General features: G+C 53.3%; 2 protein-coding genes across 9 annotated transcripts in view; one reads left to right on the forward strand and one right to left on the reverse strand.

Moving 5' to 3' along the window:
- PHAF1 (phagosome assembly factor 1) overlaps window positions 1-13022 on the forward strand; it is a 41090-nt gene extending 28068 nt beyond the window's left edge. For 5 of the 8 annotated variants that reach the window (XM_054534934.2, XM_054534932.2, XM_054534933.2 and 2 more), the window contains 8 exons: window positions 4517-4650; window positions 5050-5133; window positions 8821-8903; window positions 9361-9404; window positions 9842-9921; window positions 10073-10131; window positions 10773-10845; window positions 11522-13022. In XM_054534934.2, coding sequence (XP_054390909.1) covers window positions 4517-4650; window positions 5050-5133; window positions 8821-8903; window positions 9361-9404; window positions 9842-9921; window positions 10073-10131; window positions 10773-10845; window positions 11522-11608 — 644 coding nt within the window. In that variant the 3' untranslated portion in view covers window positions 11609-13022. The remainder of the gene's footprint in view (window positions 1-4516; window positions 4651-5049; window positions 5134-8820; window positions 8904-9360; window positions 9405-9841; window positions 9922-10072; window positions 10132-10772; window positions 10846-11521) is intronic. The other 3 variants (XM_024233497.3, XM_063717669.1, XM_002826524.6) reach the window with 1 other exon arrangement.
- Window positions 12585-15826, reverse strand: B3GNT9 (UDP-GlcNAc:betaGal beta-1,3-N-acetylglucosaminyltransferase 9). The gene is made up of 2 exons (XM_002826520.6): window positions 15347-15826; window positions 12585-15151 (listed from the first exon to the last, which is right to left on the reverse strand). The coding sequence occupies exon 2, from the start codon at window positions 14965-14967 to the stop codon at window positions 13759-13761; it is 1209 nt and encodes a 402-aa protein (XP_002826566.2). The 5' UTR covers window positions 14968-15151; window positions 15347-15826; the 3' UTR covers window positions 12585-13758.
- Window positions 15827-17505: the final 1679 nt, after the last annotated feature.

Consider the following 17505-nt stretch of genomic DNA (forward strand, 5'->3'; position numbering starts at 1 on the left):
TTGTTTTGTTTTGTTAGAGATGGTCTCATTCTGTCATCCAGGCTGTAGTGCAGTGGTGCAATCATAGCTCGCTGCAGCCTCAAAACTCCTGGGCTCAAGTGATCTCACCTAAGCCTCCCAAGTAGCTAGGACCACAGGCGTGTGCTACCATGCCCAGTTAATTTTTGTGTATGTGGAGATGGGTCTTGCTGTGTTACCCAGAATGATCTTGAACTCCTGGGCTCAATGGATCCTCCCTCCTTGGCTTTCCAAAGTGCTGGTATTACAGGTGCAAGCCGCTACACCCAGCTTTTCTCCCTATATTGCCCAGGCTGGTGTGCAGTGGAATACTGTGGCCTTGAACTCCTGGGTTCAAGCAATCCTGCCTTAACCTCCTGACTAGGCTACAGGCACGCACCACCATGCCTGGCTCCCCTTTTTCTACCCTTAATGCCAAGTTCTCAGCATAGGCAAGCAGACGGGACTTGTTGAATTGTGGTTTGGCCACACCTTGGCAAGAGTTTTGCCAACCATGAACAACAACAACAACAACAAAAAGAAATAGTTGGCCGGGTGCGGTGGCTCATGCCTGTAATCCCAGCACTTTGGGAGGCCAAAGCGGGCGGATTACCTGAGGTCAGGAGTTCAAGACCAGCCTGACCAATATGATGAAACCCCATCTCTATTAAAAATACAAAAATTAGCTGGGCGTGGTAATGCACGCCTGTAATCCCAGCTACTCAGGAGGCTGAGACAGGAGAATCGCTTGAACTCAGGAGGCAGAGGTTGCAGTGAGCTGAGATAGCGTCATTGCACTGGAGCCTGGGCAACAAGAGCGAAACTCCGTCTCACAAAAAAAAAAAAAAGAGTTGCCACCTTCAGTAGCTGGTCCCTCCAGGATCCATGCCTCATTTTGTGACATTCCCATGCCTGGCCAACTTCGGCTGCTTTGGGTTGTGGATCGTGCTTAACGGGACTGGGAGCTTCAGCGTGGAGTTTGTTCCCATAAAGAGAGCTGAGAACCTTCGTGGAGCTCATTGCCTAGCCAGCATTTATTCGTAAATTGGGTTCCTGCATCAGTTTCTGAGGCATTGGTTCTTCTTTTCTTTTGCTTCTTTTTTCTTTCTTTGAGACATGGTCTCCCTCTGTCACCCAGGCTGGAATGCAGTGGCACCATCATAGCTAAGTGCAGCCTTGAACTCCTGGGCACAAGGAATCCTTCTGCCTCAGCCTCTGAAGAAACTGGGACTACAGGTGCACACCACCACACCCAGCTAATTCTATTTTTTTGTAGACACGTGGTCTCCCTATGTTGCCCAGGCTGGTCTCAAACTCCTAGCCTTAAGCGGTCCTCCCACCTCAGCCTCCCAAATGGTTCTTAATTATTAAGAATCTGCTATATAGGCTGGACGTGGTGGCTCACGCCTATAATTCTAGCACTTTGGGAGGCCGAGGCGGGCAGATCACGAGGTCAGGAGATTGAGACCATCCTGACTAACACAGTGAAACCCCGTTTCTACTGAAAAATAGAAAAAATTAGCCGGGCGTGGTGGCGGGCGGCTGTAGTCCCAGCTACTCGGGAGGCTGAGGCAGGAGAATGGCGTGAACCCAGGAGGTGGAGCTTGCAGTGAGCCAAGATAGCGCCACTGTGCTCCAGCCTGGGCGACAGAGCAAGACTCCTTCTCAAAAAAAAAAAAAAAGAATCTGGTATATGAGCTCTGAGCCCACTTCTGTGAACAGTTAGACAGTTCACAACCTCCACGTTACGAATTTCTTAAAATGTGATTTTCTAGCCAAGACAGAACAACCACTTAAAGGAGTGTCATGCTTGAGCTATGGTTTTGGGATTTTTTGTTGTTGTTGTTGTTTTTTGACAGAGTCTTGCTGTGTTGTCCAGGCTAGAGTGCAGTGGCGTGATCTCAGCTCACTGCAACCTCTGCCTCCTGGGTTAAAACAATTCTCATGCCTCAGCCTCCCAAGTATCTGGGATTACAGACGTGTGCCACCATGCCAGGCTAATTTCTGTATTTTTAGTAGAGATGGGGTTTCACCATATTGACCAGGCTGGTCTCAAACTCCTGACGTTAAGTGATCCGCCCGCCTCAGCCTCCCAAAGTGCTGGGATTACAGGTGTGAGCCACCACGCCCAGCCTGAGCCATAGTTTTTGAGAGAATTGAGATGTGGCAGTAAGGTCAAGTGATTTAGTGTGTTTTCCCAAGAGGATCACTGCTTGAAACAGCAGGGTGGTCAAGGATCAGGGTCATTAATCATCCCAGGCGACAGCAGGAGGAGCCTGTTGAGGGTGGGCTCTCAGCCAATTATGTCTGCACCTTGTACAGCACATTCCCAGCAGTCACACTGCTCACTGCTTACACTGTCAGCAGGGCAAATGGTTTGTTAAGTCAGGGCCTCAAAGGGTTATCGTCTTCACTGAGAGTTTCCTGTGGCAAGCACAAGTTTCTCAACCCACTCATTTCTCATATCCTTCCTTATGGAATATGGCTGCAGTGATGCTTTTAATGCAGGGAGTCAGTTCAGCCATCTGGGTCTCCACAGTAATTTGTAGAAAGACACACTTTGGGGAATCACAATCTAAAAAGTAGCTGAAACTCTTGGTAATTATACCTGGATGTACTTCAAGCAGAGGGAGACAAAAGAGAAGGCTCACCTTTGAAGGGTTCCTTCCTTGCAGCCCCCATCTGACATCCACACGTATCTGGCGCCTGAAGAAATGTGTTAGGCCACTGGATACTTTGGGCCCAGAGTCCAGCTTGACAGGACTTTTGGTGGATTCTATAGGTCACCCAAGGCTTGCCTAAGCCTTTATTTGCCCCTCAGTGTATACTTGCTGAGAATAGAGATTCTTGGGTTAGTTGAACTCAGTACCTAGTTATTTCAGATTTGGGTTCTCTGAAGCTTCTGCATATAGCAAATGGATTGTTACACATGAGAGAACTTTGACAACTGTAAAGCCTTGTGCTGAGTAAGATGGTGTCAGTGATTATCATGGCACCAAGAATTACAATCCTTCTCAGATTCTTGGCTTCCTTTTTTTTTGCTGGGGGGTGGGAGCAAAACACCTTGTCTCTCCCTCCACAAAATGGGGAAATTTTTACTGTTGGTGTATTTATTACCATGCCACAACCACTTCTACATTTGTGTGTTTGTGTGTGTGTCATTAACTAATCATTTCTGAAATGTTTTATTAGAAAAAGTCAGAGCTTAAAGATTCTTCCCAAAGCATAAACTTTTGGCAAATCAGAAGGTCTTTTATTCCTCCACTTAGCTGGTTTGTCCCTTTTGAGTGATAATGGCTCTTGTCTGGGTTGGAGGGCTCTGTCAGGTGTTTGTGTAGAATTAGGGAGTCAAGTAATGCATGCTTCACTCTACTTGTTGATAGAGCGGTTTTACAGGTTCAGTGTCTCTGGTTAGGGGTTACCATTGAGAGTACTTTTGTAGTTTTTTTTTTTTTTTTTTTAAGACAGTGTCTCACTCTGTCACCCAGGCTGGAATGCAGTGGTGTGATCTTAGCTCACTGCAGTCTCTGCCTCCTGGGCTCAAGTGATCCTCCCACCTTAGCCTCCCAAGTAGCTAGGACTACAGGAGTGTGCCACCACGCCTGTCTAATTTTTATATTATATTTTGTAGAGCCAGGGTTTCACCATGTTGCCCAGGCTGGTGTTGAACGCCTGAGCTCAAGCAATTCACCCCGCTTGGCTTCCCAAAGTGCTGGGATTATAGGCAAGAGCCACCGTACCCGGCCAAGGAGTACCTCTTAACATAAATCCTTGCATCTTACCATAGTTGCCATAGTTGTGTGATGATCTGATTAAGGTCTTCTCCAGCACGCATAAGCTCCAGTGATGGAGCTTATGGAGAAAAAACAGCACTGCCCTTTTTTTTTTTTTTTGAGACTGTCTCACTCTGTCACCCAGGCTAGAGTGCAGTGGTGTGATCTTGGCTCACTGCAACCTCTGCCTCCTGGGCTCAAGTGATCCTCCCACCTCACCCTTCCAAGTAGCTGGGACTACAGACACCCACCACCATGCCCAGCTAATTTTTGTATGTTTTTGTGGAGACGGAGTATCACCATGTTGCCCAGGCTGGTGTCAAACTCTGAGCTCAAACAATCCATCTGCCTTGGCCTCCTAAAGTGCTGGGATTACAGGCGTGAGCCACCACGTCTGGCCAGAAACTGCAACTGCACTGCTTTTGTTCACTTTTGTTTCTTCAACAGCTAGCACAATGTCCTAGCCCATGGTAGGCAATAAAATAGTGAATGAATAAGTGAATGAAGTATCCAGAGCTTCATGTCACATGTGGGGGATTGAATAAGTCCCTGGCATTATTTTGAATAGATAGTGATCTCTTGTACAGTCTTAAGCCCTGGTGACCTGATGTTTCTGATTGCATGCAGTCTTGCCCCTTGCCAGACCTAATAATGTAGCATGCAGCCAGTAGCTGCTCTGGCACCCCCCAGAGAGGGTCTCTGGTCCTAACCATAACCTGACAACCTCTCTCTCTTGTTTTTTGCAGGTTGTGGACCTGGCCTATTAGCAGATGCCAAGATGCGGGTATTTGAACGTTCAGTGTATTTTGGTGATTCCTGCCAAGATGTTCTTAGCATGCTTGGCTCTCCACACAAAGTCTTCTATAAATCAGAAGACAAGGTAGGGGAATTATGTTGCAGTCTCTCTCCCTCTTTTTTTTAATCAACACCAATTTAATACTGAGTATAAACTGTTTGCTATTTTCCCATAGAACTTGTTCTAAGTAAAGCTAATGGTAAAGTAAATTGAAAACTGTTTTCTAACCCCTGTAGTCCAATTACCCTGACTCTGTCCCTCTCCATAGTGCCTACCTTTCCTTAGAGACCAAGGCAGTCCCTAGTCAACGACAGCTGGCCCCCTCTCCTCCTAGATTGGTCAACACCAGCAGCTGAGACTCCCCACACTCTTGCTTGTACCGCAGCTTAATGTTACACATGTAACACAATTTGTAGACTTTCGGTTAATCCAGAACTATATTAGAGGGATGAATTTTAATTTATGGTTATTTTTTCCCTACAGATGAAAATTCATTCTCCTTCCCCTCATAAACAAGTTCCATCGAAGTGCAATGACTACTTTTTTAACTACTTCACTCTTGGAGTGGTAAGTTGTGATTCCTCAGAGAAGCCCTTCATTTCTATTGGGGTGGGCAGTGCACCTTTGCAGATCTGTGTGTCCACATGCAGCTGGAACCATGCCTGGGCATTGGGGAACCTAGCCCCAGCTGGCTTTGCCCAGGGTTGTTTTGCATAGGCTCTGGTACTCCAAAGTAGACCTTTCTTGCAACCAGGATTGCTCAGAAACACTAGGTTCCCTGGTACATGTTGACTTCTTTTCTGAGGGAAACATGTTCCACAGATGGAGGCCTTGGAAATCATTCAGATTAAGCTCTTTGGAGAACTGCCCTTTTGTAAAGCATAGGACCCTCTTCTTGAGTCACAAAATGGAGACTGAAAAGGATTGGAGACAGTGGGGTGTGCTTGTATATTTTTAGAGGACCACCCCAGAGGCATTGCTGTAGCCCTGTGCTGTGGACCCAGGGAGCTGGATATAGCTGGTAGCTGGCCAGTGCGGACAGTCCAGCTGGTGGGTGAGTTGCAGACATGAGAAATTATTGTATAAACAGTGTTTCAGCAGGAAACATCTCAAGAGGGCAGGGCTGGCCTGGACCATGGGTCTTGTAACCTTTGAGCCTTCTAGGATCTGAGGTCCTGAGGTAGCAAACAGTAGATTTCACAGAGGGAGTGAGGAGAGACTGAGTCTGCCTAAGTGGGAAAGACCAAACACAGGAGCCAGGAGTAGTAGGGGAGCTGCTGTCAGGTCATGAACTCCTGAGAGTAGGATGGCGGCAGGAGGGAACAGTGCTGTTGCAGCTGGACCTCTGGTTCAAGGGCCAGTGATGATAGTATCTCAAGAACCTTAGGGTGTCACTTTTCCAGCCAGAAACTTATGTGGCCGGTGGCGCCTTTGCCCCAATTTTTGCTTGGTCCCGCTGGGCTCATTCTGCTCACTCAGCCTGGCAGGCTGCGCTTAGCTCACGCTACCGGCCTGGATCCCATGCCTGCCAAGGGCAAGCCAAGCATGGAACGGCAAGGGGTGTGTAAGCGAGTGAACGTGGCATCCGGTCACTGCGCCCATCCAGGCATGCTGACTGCTGTGGTGGGGCAGGCAGCTCCAGGCGCCAGCAGAGGCACCAGCTCTATGTAAGGGTGAGGCTAGATCACGTGTACTGCAAGCAGCTTCCATTGCGGGCACCCATGTCTGGACAAGGAGAATGCAGTGGCGCCCGGAAGCTTGGAGACACCCAGAACCACAGAGCCCCAAACAGGGTGTCACAGCTCTGGCTCGGGGAGCTCCTAGGTCTGGGCTTCCTGAAGGGCTGCAGCTCTTCTCTCCTTGTCACCGGCAATGTGGAAAGCGGGGCAGGGCATTTCAGCCCTATTTGTGTTAAACCTCTTTCAGTCCCACCATGCGGTGGGTCCCAAGTCCTTGTCCTGCGGCCAGGAAGAATGAGGTATGCAGACAGCTGGAGGGTGAGCAAAAAGGAGAGGAGCTTTATTGAGCAACAGAACAGTTCAGAGGAGACTCATGGTGGGTAGCTCCTTTCTGCAGGCAGGTCATCCTGACAAGTGTCTAGCTCTCAGCAGAGAGAAGACCCATAGTGGGTAGCTTCTTTCTGTAGGCAGATCATCCTGAGGAGTCAAGGAGACGTGAAGTGGGTAGCTCCTTCCCACAGTTGGTAGTATTGACGTCTGTCCAAGTCTGGCTGAATCTGGGGTTTTTATGGGCTCAGAAGGGAGGAAGTGCATGCTGATTGGTCCATGAGCAGGCCCGGAGAAAGCACCATAAATTCTCACTCCATGCACAGACTACCCAGAGCTGGCAGCCCGGCCCCAGGCCTGAGGCCATCCCTGGCTTGAAGGTGAGGTTTCACCTGGGACCCAGCCCTTTCCGCCCAGGAGCCCTTCTGCTTCCTACCACCATCAACATGTCATCCATGGTGCCCATGCTATTCATGCCAAGGCGGCAGGGGGCTAGCGTGTCAGTGCTGCCCTGAGCGTGTGCACTCCCAACCAGGTCCTGACAGCGCCTGGGCTCAGCCACAACTTTGCTCCTCCCCAGAGCAGGCACCGGGAGTAGGGAGAGGCCAGGTAGTGGGAGCAGGCACTTTCAAGCCTGCCGGCGCAAGGGGCCTTCTGGGCCCCTGAGAGTGCAGGGATGCCAGGGTCTGGAGCTGCAGCTGGGAGGCTGCAGCTACACCCAGGAGCATGGGTTCCTGCCCTGCCAACTTAGTAGAGGCCAGGGCTCTCACCTGTTCCCAGTTCCCACAGGCTCTGCATAGTTCTGTGGGAAAACAGAGGTCCCGGCCACACTTCCTCTGCTCCAGTCGTCATCCTCGCAGCGGCCACTCCAGATGGGCCATTGCTGCCATCAATAGGTGACAGGGAAAATGGAGAGAATGGACTGGCCTCAGTAGGACTTAGTTGGCTGTGGGTACAGGGGTAGAGTCAGAGGTGACCCTGAGGTCAGGGGCCCAAGCAGCTGGATGGATATGAAGCTGAGAAGAGTAGCGGATAGGAGGGAAGTATTCACTGGATGGCATCAAATCCAGGTCCAAGTCCTAGAGAGAGGTCAGGCTGGAACTTCAGTTCCTGGGGTTGCTGACTCCCACAGAGGGTGTAATGGAAGCCAGGAGGGTCTGATGGGTTGTGGAATTCAGAATAGTCAAGTGGCCTTGAGCCCCTCAAGAACCAGGTGACTTGGCTGGCATGGTGGCTCACGCCTGTAATCCCAGCACTTTGGGAGGCCAAGGTGGGTGGATCACCTGAGGTCAGGAGTTCGAGACCAACCTGACCAATATGGTGAAACCCCCATCTCCACTAAAATTACAAAAATTAGCCGGGCGTGGTGGTGTGCACCTGTATTCTCAACTCAAGGAATCCTCCTGCCTTGGCCTCCCAAAGTCCTGAGTCTGCATCCTCGGATTCTCTTGGTTCTGCTGCTTACCATCTGGGCACCACGCTAGGTGACTTACTGCACCTCCTGGGGCCTTGGTTTCCTCATCTCTAAAGAGGAACCTGCCTTGAAAGTTTGTAAAGCACCTTTATTCAATAAATCTTTATTGAGTACCTACTGTGTGCCAGGCACTACTCTAAGAGTTGGGGATACAGCAGTGAAGAACACAGACAGACAACCCTGCCCTCACGGAGCTTATATTCAGAGGGAAGAAAGCCACTTAGCAGGACAAAGAGCTAAAATGGATAGTACAGTGTGTTCAGAGGTAACACACATGACAGAAAAGATAAGGTATGGGGCCAGGCACGGTGGCTCACACCTGAAATCCCAGCACTTTGGGAGGCGAGGTGGGCGGATCACCTGAGGTCAGGAGTTTGAGACCAGCCTGGCCAACACGGTGAAACCCCATCTCTACTAAAAATAAAAATAAAAATAAAAAAGCCAGGCGTGGTGGTGGGCGCCTGCTACTCGGGAGGCTGAGGCAGGAGAACTGCTTGAACCCAGGAGACGGAGGTTGCAGTGGGCTGACACAGTGCCACTGCACTCCAGCCTCCGCGACAGAGTGAGACTCCATCTCAAAAAAAGAAAAAAGAAAGAAAATGTCTAAAAGCTGGTTGGCCTGTCCCCTGGACTGTTGTCTGGAAGAAAGGTGATGCCTGCAGGCATTCTCGCCGTGGAGTGCAGTGGATGTCCCAAGTTGGACATGCCTTTGGAAAGGCCTCTGCCCTGCTTCAGTAACATTCCCTCCTTGAGTACCCTTGTTTTCTATCCCAGGACATCCTCTTTGATGCGAATACACACAAAGTGAAGAAGTTTGTTCTACATACCAATTACCCTGGGCATTATAATTTCAACATGTGAGTACCCCTGTCTGTACCTCCCCTCTGTGAAGTGAGTTTTGGGCTGAAAACCCCAGGAAGGAGCTTTTGGCTTTGGGTGTTCACTAATTTATCTACACCTGAATTCTTGCTATTTCATGGGAAGTGAATTTCCTGAGTGCTTGCTGTGTTCCTGGCACAGGGTCCAATGCCTTACATCTCTCTGTGTGAACCCATTTTACAAATAGGGAAATAGTCTCAGAAAGCTTGATGTCTTATCCAAGGTAATAGGCTCTCCAGAACCCAGGGCCAAGATCTTTTCTGTTCGACTTCCGTGCCTAAATCTGGCCTCCCCCAGTGAACACTGTCAGGGGCTCAGAGCCAGGGCTTTGGGCAGGTGTGTTTGGTTCTGTTTCTCCTGGGGTGTGGGGTTGGAATATGGGAGTGGCCAGGCTTTCTAGGAGGCCCAGCCTTTACCCATCTGCCTTCTCTCTAGTTATCATCGCTGTGAGTTCAAGATCCCACTAGCCATAAAGAAAGGTGAGTAGTGAAAGCTCTCAGGGTAAGGGAGGGGTTTTAGAGTCTGTTTTCCACTACGAGAAGGGAGAAAGATTGAAGCAGTGGTTGGATGTGTGGAGCCTCTGCCCATGGCCTCAGTTCCTCTGGGGTGGGCTCATTGTTCTGGGGGCTGCAGTGTTCTTGGTCTGAGTCTCATAGAGGCCCTTGAGGCCTTTTCCTATGACTGTGGGATTGCCGGCCTCTGGAGGGGAGAGTTTCTTATCTACAGATGATCATCCAGGGGCCCTCAGCCCATCCTTGTTGCCTGCCACCCACTGCCAATTGGTGTAGCTCACACCTGACTGACCTCCCTTCACCCATCCATCCTCTTCCACCCTGGAACTCCAAAACAGCCTGTTAATCCTCCCCATGTACTCCAACCCCAGTGCAATGGGACACCAGGTCTTGTTCCTACCTAGGGCTGGGGCCACAGGTAGGCTGTCTTCTCTTTTCAGAAAATGCAGATGGTCAGACAGAAACATGCACGACCTACAGCAAGGTGAGCACCTATCTTCCTACCTGGCACAGCCTGAGAATGAGGTGGACATGAGCCTGCAGGCAGTATGGGGCTGTGTCCTCTAGGCCAGCCATTTGGTCACAGGCATGTTCATGTCCCTACTAACCCCTGCTCCCCTCTATCCCTCTTGCAGTGGGACAACATCCAGGAGCTCCTGGGCCACCCTGTGGAGAAGCCTGTTGTCCTGCACAGGTGAGTGAGAGTTTGATGTCCCTGGCCACCCCACCTGACTCCTCAGAGCCCAGAAAGCCCAGGGAAGCCTGGCACAGTGGATGTTGCTTAAAAATTACAGAAGTTTCTGGTATTGCCACAAGCATACTTCCTGCCCCACTCTGCAAGGACTGAGTCAACTGTTGTGTGTGTTCATCTGTGATAGAGAGAATGTCCCCAGGGGTAGCTCCCCTCTCCCAACCCTACCTCCAGGTATGGGGGCCTTCTCACCCTTAGTTATTCAATAAGGAAGGAGGGCTTGGCTGGCTGGCCTGGGCTGTCTTTTTCCCTTCAAAGCTGCTGCCTGCTGAAGTCCACAGCCCCATTCCTGGTTGCCATGCTACCTGAGATTCTCTCACTCGAGAGGGCCCTCTTGACTCCTCACCACCCTAGTCCAGTTCCACAGTAACTTTTTTGCCCTGTTGGGCTCTGTATGTATAATTCTGAGTTGAGTGAAGCGATCCCTACCCCTAGGACCTTGCAGGCCTGTGTGGGAAACAGACATACACTCACAGCCATGAGAGACTACTGGCCAGTATCCCATACCCCAGAAAACACTGGATCCCTTGCTTCAAGGCCGTGGCCTCTGTCTGCCTCTCTAATTCTAAATTCTCTGGCTTCAGGTCTTCCTCTCCAAACAACACCAACCCATTTGGTTCCACATTCTGCTTTGGTCTTCAGCGAATGATCTTTGAGGTAAGCTGTGGAAGCCCTAGAAATAAACTGCCTGGGGGGTTGCTGATCATGGCAGGGCCAGGTGAATGATGGAGGGAAATTGGGGAGGGCCTCACTGCCATAGTGGGCAGATTCATCCTTCTTCAGCAACCATGTCTGCTGCATACCTGGCCTCCCCACACTTAACAGTGAAGGTTCAGAAATGAGAAATCTGGGGTCACAGAGGCCGAAGCAGTGGTCTGTATCCAACAAGATGGGAGGTAACAGATCCCAAGTTTCTATCTGACAACATGATTATAGCAGGGAAGGGAACCACAGGGCAAGTGGGGCCCAGCAGAGGGTGTTGGGGGCCCTCCAGTGGCATGTGAACGAATGCATTGTAGGGGAGTTAGTGGCTCTGGAGGTCCTGCTGACTTGGGAGAACAGCAAGCTGCCCTTGTTTTCCCTGTGGATGCAGTATCTCCAGCAGACACTTAACAGTTCCAGAAGGACTGGACTCATGGCCATGGTAAACCATTGAGAAACAGGCAGATCTCAGGCAGAGGGGGGCCCTTAGCATGAACCAGGGGAGGTTGAGGAGTCAGGAAACCCAGCCCTTAGGTGCAGGTATGTCACACAACCTCCAGCCCTCAGGCACGGGATCTGCCTACATCCCTCTACCCCTCCCCCTTGACCCCCTGTCCTCTTCTCACACCAGGTCATGCAGAACAACCACATTGCCTCGGTGACCCTGTATGGCCCCCCTAGGCCTGGTAGCCACCTGAGAACAGCAGAGCTCCCCTAGGGACACCACCACCCATGCCCCTCTGTCCCATGGAACTGTGCATCACATCCTGCTCAGTGGGCCTCTGTACCACCCTGTGGGTTTTCTTGGACACCTGGCCAGTGTTGAAGGGCTGTTGTGATGTTCTGAGGTTGGGCTCAGGCTGGGTGCTCTGCCATGGGCTGAGTGGCCCAGATATTCCTCTGTCCATCCTTGGCCTGCTGGTGCCAGCAGGGGACACAGACTGCAAAGAGAAGCACAAAGTTTGAGCCTTGATTCCTGGACCCAGGAGCTCTCAACTAACAAGCAAGGAGGCAGGACACGTCAACCCTTGTCCCATGCACATTGGGAAGACTTGGGGCTCTTTCTGTGACTGAGGACACAGGCACCCAGGATAAGGACAAGGTCCTGCCTTTGGCCCCACATTGCCACATGTCCCTTAAGGCAAGCAGGTAGCGTGTCCATAGTACTTGGTTGCGACATTTGCACTACATCCACTTTAGTTACTTGATGAGCTGGCTGTGGCCAGGGTGGCCCACCTGCCCTTCCCTGTTCCTTTCTTGCACGCGCTCCCTGCCTGGGCACACCAAACTGGTTGAAACACAGCTTTCTACCATCCAGGTACATGCCCAGGCCTGGTTCTCACCCCTGTTGGAGTCAGCTTTCAAGATTGCCTGTGTCCCTGCTCTGCCCCATCCTGGCTGGCAGGGCTGCATGTTTCCATCCTGTTTGCCTCTTTTATTTAATGCCAAAGTTTTAGCCAAAGACATCTTCCTACTTTTGTTGTGTTTCAGCATTCTGTTCTGCACTGTGGGCTGGCTCTCTGCCGCAACCCTGGGCACTGGCCCCTGGCTGGGCCATTTCATGGCTCAAAGCCTCTGGGGGCTCAAGGAAGGCTGGGCTGCTCAGTCCCTTCATGGGTCTTGCTAATGGAAAGTAGCATATATGTGCTTTAAAAATATTAATCCTTTTGAAAAGAATTGAGAAGAGAAATGTATAATTTTATCCCATTTTTAATATTTTGGTCTAGCAACTTGTGATACATAGATGACAATTTTGTGAGTTTTTCAAATGTGTGTACAGATTTTTGTAAATATGACTCTTTTGTAATTAACTCATGTACAGCCTCATCCTGTATAGTTTAATGATGAATGTGCAGGGGACCTGTCTCAGGCTCCTATATGGTTCCTGGGCCTTATAGCCAGGTTTGTGTGGCGCTCCCATGACTTTTGTGACTGACTGGTGTCTTCCCATTTGGACTGTGGCCTGGCCAGAGCCCCTTGCATATCCCCACTGTCAGGGGCAGCCAGGACTGTTCCCATCCTCCTGGAATAGGGGAACCTTCCTTATCCCCTGCCCACATCCCCTCTCCAATAAAGCACCTGTGCCCTCAGCAATGGCCTGCCATGTGCTGTTGCTGGGATGTTTGTACCAAGGTAAGTGTGGGTATTGGTTTTTTGAGCAAGGGAGTGGTTGAAGCATATGGGGAAATTAACACTGGTGGCATCTCAGGGGAAGACATTCCTTGGCTCCTCTGAGGGGATACAGCCTCCAGTGGGAGACTGGCATTGTTGTGTGAGTTCAGGAGGTGGGGAGAGACTAGGTAGGATCGTGCACTCATTTGTCCCTTATGTGTGGCTCCATCCCTGGTGCTCGGCCACACCTGGGCCCAGGAGAGGTTGTGGGAAGCATAATGTCTGTTTTCAGATGAGCTGTGGCAGAGTGCCTGCCAGGTTCATGAATTCAGGCTGTGGCGGCTGGAGCCCCTCCACCTCCCTGTGGGGCCTGGCCTTGAGAGCCTCTGCATGCGTCCGCCTCAGCCTAGGAGTTCCAAATCCAGCAGTGTGGTAGGATTCCATGAGTCCCTGCCACCCCACCAGAACACACCTCTGTGCTACTAGGAGGACCAGACATATCCACTGCTCTGGGACCTGCTAGACAAGAGATGGTCATTTACCACCCAGCCTTGGCTCGCTCAGAGGGTCACCATTACACGGGTTTCAACTGGTTCCAGCAGGGTGGACCACCAGGAGCCAAGCTTAACCCCCATCCCCTGGGATCCTGTGGAGACAGGCACCTGGTGATCAGGGGAGAACCACATACACGGCAATAATCTGGGAAACAGGCTCCATCCTGGGTGTGAGTTAGGAGCTTGGGGCTGTAGTGGGGAGCTAGGAGTCCCATTGGAAGGGGCCTGCAGCGACAGGCTGTGGATGCGCACAGGCTGGCCCGTGCGGCCCGTGCAGCAGGCGCCACATAAGCCAGATGTCAGAAGCCGAGAGCCCGTGGACTACAACCAGCTCGCGGTAAAAGCAGGGGTCGAAGGTGCTCAGATGCGGCGCGGCTGAAGGCTGGGGGATGCCAAAGGTGCGGAAAGCAGGGTGAGGCTCGGGCGTGAGCCGCAGGCGCTGCAGACACATGCCCAGAAAGACGTCGTCGATGGGGAAGAGCTCGACCTGCGCACAGGCGCCAGCCAGGCGGTGCAGCGTGGCCCCGGAAAGCACAAAGCCACCGCCGCCCGCGTAGGCCGGATAGGCGGGGAGGCCGTACACGGCCTCGGGGATGTAGTACTTGCTAGCCCGCGTGCGGATGGGCCGCGCCTGCACAATTACGTCACCAGCAAGCAGGTCTTGCGCTGGATCCCGCGGTGCCAGGAATTCCAGGAGATTCCCCACGTTCACGAACACATCTGCGTCGCCCTTAAACACGAAGCGCACGTCGGGGCAGAAAGCTGAGGCCCAGGCTAGAAAGTGGATCTCCTTGAGCGTTAGGTTAAAAAAGGTGTCGTCGAAGGCCCAGAGCAGGATGTCCGCATACGCAAGGCTCTCGGCCCGCAGCAGAGCACGCCAGTGGGTTCGCGCGCCCTCCCCAACTTCGTCGGCCCCGCCCGAGCCTGCGCCCCTGGGCACGCCCAGGAGGAACACGCGGCGCACCAGCGCCCCCTGCACGCGACCCTCCGCGCCCCACGTCTGGCGCACGGCTTGGCGCCGCTCGAAGTCCTCTGCCACCGACTTGACAGCAATAAGCAGGTCCGGGCGGCCACCGGGTGCGCCGTCGCCGCGGCACTTGTGCGGCTGGTTAATGAGCAGTGGAAACCGCCGCTGGTCCTTGGCGCGCAAATAGCGGGCGAAGTCAAAGGGTCCTGTAGGCGTGGGCGGCGCCGGTGTCTCCCCTTCGTAGGCCGGCGGGGCTGCACCCGCGTCGGGTAACTGGAACGCGCGGGCTCCGGGGGTGGGCCTCGGTGCCGCCCTCCCTCGCGCTCGCGGCGCGCTCGTCGTCGGGGCCGCGCTGTCGCGCTGCGCATAGAGTAGGAGGCCCAGGGAGGCGCCAAGGAGCAGCGTGAGCGACGCGTCCCTGCGTAGGCGCAGCCGCCTCCTCATCTCCGCGCGGCCTGCGCCCTCCCTCCCCTGTCAGGGTCTCAGTCGGCGGCTGGGGGCAGCGAGCTCCGCCCTCCCCAGCTGAGGGGGCGGGAGGCCACGCCCCGGGGGGCTCCAGCGACTGACGGTTGAGCCCCTTGCGTTGTTCGCCTCCTCGCGGCCGTGTCGCACCGCCAGGACGGGCAGCCTGAAAGGGACAAGAAGTTCACCCATGTAGCCAACTCCCCCGCGGCCTCAGCTCCGGCCCAGGACTGCGACCCAGGGCCGGGCAGGGAGACAGGGATCCTCGGCCCCTCCCCCGCCCGCCTCCCTCGCGCTGAGGCCGAATCCCTTCCACCCCTGCCATCCCCTCAACGTCGGGCCCTGGGGTCCCGGCACTCACGCTCGGCCCTCGGAAGTGGCGCAGCCCCGGACGCCCTGGCCTCCGGGGCTCAGCGCAGGGTCCCAGGGGCCGCCATGGACCGGGCCCGAGCCAAATGCAGCGTTGGCAGGAAGGGGGACCGGTGCCGTGCCACGTGACCCTCCAGCTGTGCGCGCCCGGACTTCTGGAGCTCAGCTCCGCCCCGGCGCCAGGAGCACTCCGGCCTCCGAGTGGGGACTAATCCCTGAGAGGGAGCCTTCTCACGGTCAGTCCCTCTGGGAAGGGCTGGTCTGGGTGCTCACACCCCAAATTCGCCTTTCCGGGGATTGGGAAGAAGCATCAACTCCTCTGGTTAGCTCCCCCAACTATCCACTCCCCATTCCCGCGTCTCTGGAGTGGGGCGGAGTCTGGGCTGCTAGGCGCCCCTGAGCAGGCCGGTTCCAAATGCGCATGAACCTGGCCACCATCCCGGGCGGGCCTCTCCTCAGCAGCCCTGATTCCATCAGGCAGGGTACATACGCTGCCCCCGAGACACATGGCTGTCTTCCTACTCCTGGTTCTGCCATGTTCCCCACCCCCAGTAAACACACGCACGGGACAAACAAGGCAGCCCACCCAATCCTCAGGGCAACCCTGCCAGCAGCTCTCATTCAGGCCCGGATGGGGACACTGGGGGCTCTTCGGGGAGTTAAGTGACTTGCCCAGGATCCAAGGGCCAGAAAGCTCTGCTCCCAGGTCTTCTGAAATTCAGTCCAGGATTATTTTATTTGTCCTTGCCCCGCTCATCCATCCACTGGGATACAGAACAGGGGGCCAACCCAGTCTGCTTTAATTTCACAGGCAAGCACTTCAGCCTGTCTCCCCGGGGGCTAATGGACCTGAGCCCAAGCCAAGTGCAGTTCTTAGTCCCCTGGTCCCCAACATAGCCTACTGCAGGTAGAAATGATCAGGCCTGTGCCGCTGCAGGTCAGACTGGGCTGGCAGGGATGGGGACAGCTTGGGAAGACTCCTGGCGGAGGCCTTGGCTAAGGGATTGCTCTGGGATCCAGGTGGACAAAGGTGCTCTGCAATGGAGAGCTAAGTCCTTGCCCAGCTCAGCTGCCAGCTCTTTCTTGGTCCCAGCCCATGTGGTGGATCCTGGAATAGACAGCCTCCACCGATCTCTAAGAACCCAGCCCCATCCTCTGTCCAAGGGCTATATCTGCTCCTGATGGTTTCTTCCCACCAACGTGCAATCTTAAAAAGCCAACTCTCTGGCTGGGTGTGGTGGCTTACGCCTGTAACCTCAACACTTTGGGAGGCTGAGGTGAGTGGATCACTTGAGGTCAGGAAGTCAACACCAGCCTGGCCAACGTGGGGAAACCCCCATCTCTACTAAAAATACAAAAATTAGCCAGGCATGGTGGTGGGCGCCTGTAATCCCAGCTACTTAGAGGGCTGAGGCAGGAGAATTGCTGCCTGGAAGGTGGAGGTTGCAATGAGCCAAGAACACACCACTGCACTCCATCCTGGGCAACAGAGCAAGACTGTCTCAAAAAAAAAAAAAAAAAAAAAGCCAGTCGTGGTGGCTTACCCCTGTAATCCCAACACTTTGGGAGGCCAAGGCAGGTGAATCCCTTGAGGCCAGGAGTTTGAGACCAGCGTGGCCAACATGGAGAAACCCTGTCTCTACTAAAAATACAAAAATTAGCCGGGTGTGGTGGCACGTGCCTGTAATCCCAGGTACTTGGGAGGCTGAGGCAGGAAAATCACTTGAACCTGGGAGACGAAGGCTGCAATGAGCTGAGATCTTGCCACTGCACTCCAACCTGGCGACAGAGTGAGACTGTCCAAAAAAAAAAGCCAACTCTCCACCCTGAGCCTCACTCTTTTTGGTCACAAAGTAATCAAGAGTCCTCTGCTCCAGCTTTCTCCGAGGCCTCACCTCCCATTCCCTCCTGTGATAAAGCTTCAGGCTGCCTCCACCATGACTCGGAAAGACCCCTGCCTGGTAAGCCCCTTTTAACTGAGTCCAACAGATGCTCCTCAGTCTTGACTACCCACTCCATTATAGCGGGTGGGTAATTCCCTGGTTTCCAAATCTCCTGGTTTTCCTCCTTCCTCTTTGGCTGTTCCCATTCTGGTTGGTGTCCTTCAGGACATCCCCTGGGGCCACCCCACCCACTCCCACCTGTCTATTC

The sequence above is a fragment of the Pongo abelii genome, chromosome 18 (genome assembly GCF_028885655.2).
Source record: "Pongo abelii isolate AG06213 chromosome 18, NHGRI_mPonAbe1-v2.0_pri, whole genome shotgun sequence".
NCBI classification, from domain to species: domain Eukaryota; kingdom Metazoa; phylum Chordata; class Mammalia; order Primates; family Hominidae; genus Pongo; species Pongo abelii.

What these genes read in the sequence shown, in the direction of transcription:
- B3GNT9 (XM_002826520.6), bottom strand. Translation starts at nt 14,967, where the DNA reads ATGAGGAGGCGGCTGCGCCTACGCAGGGACGCGTCGCTCACGCTGCTC.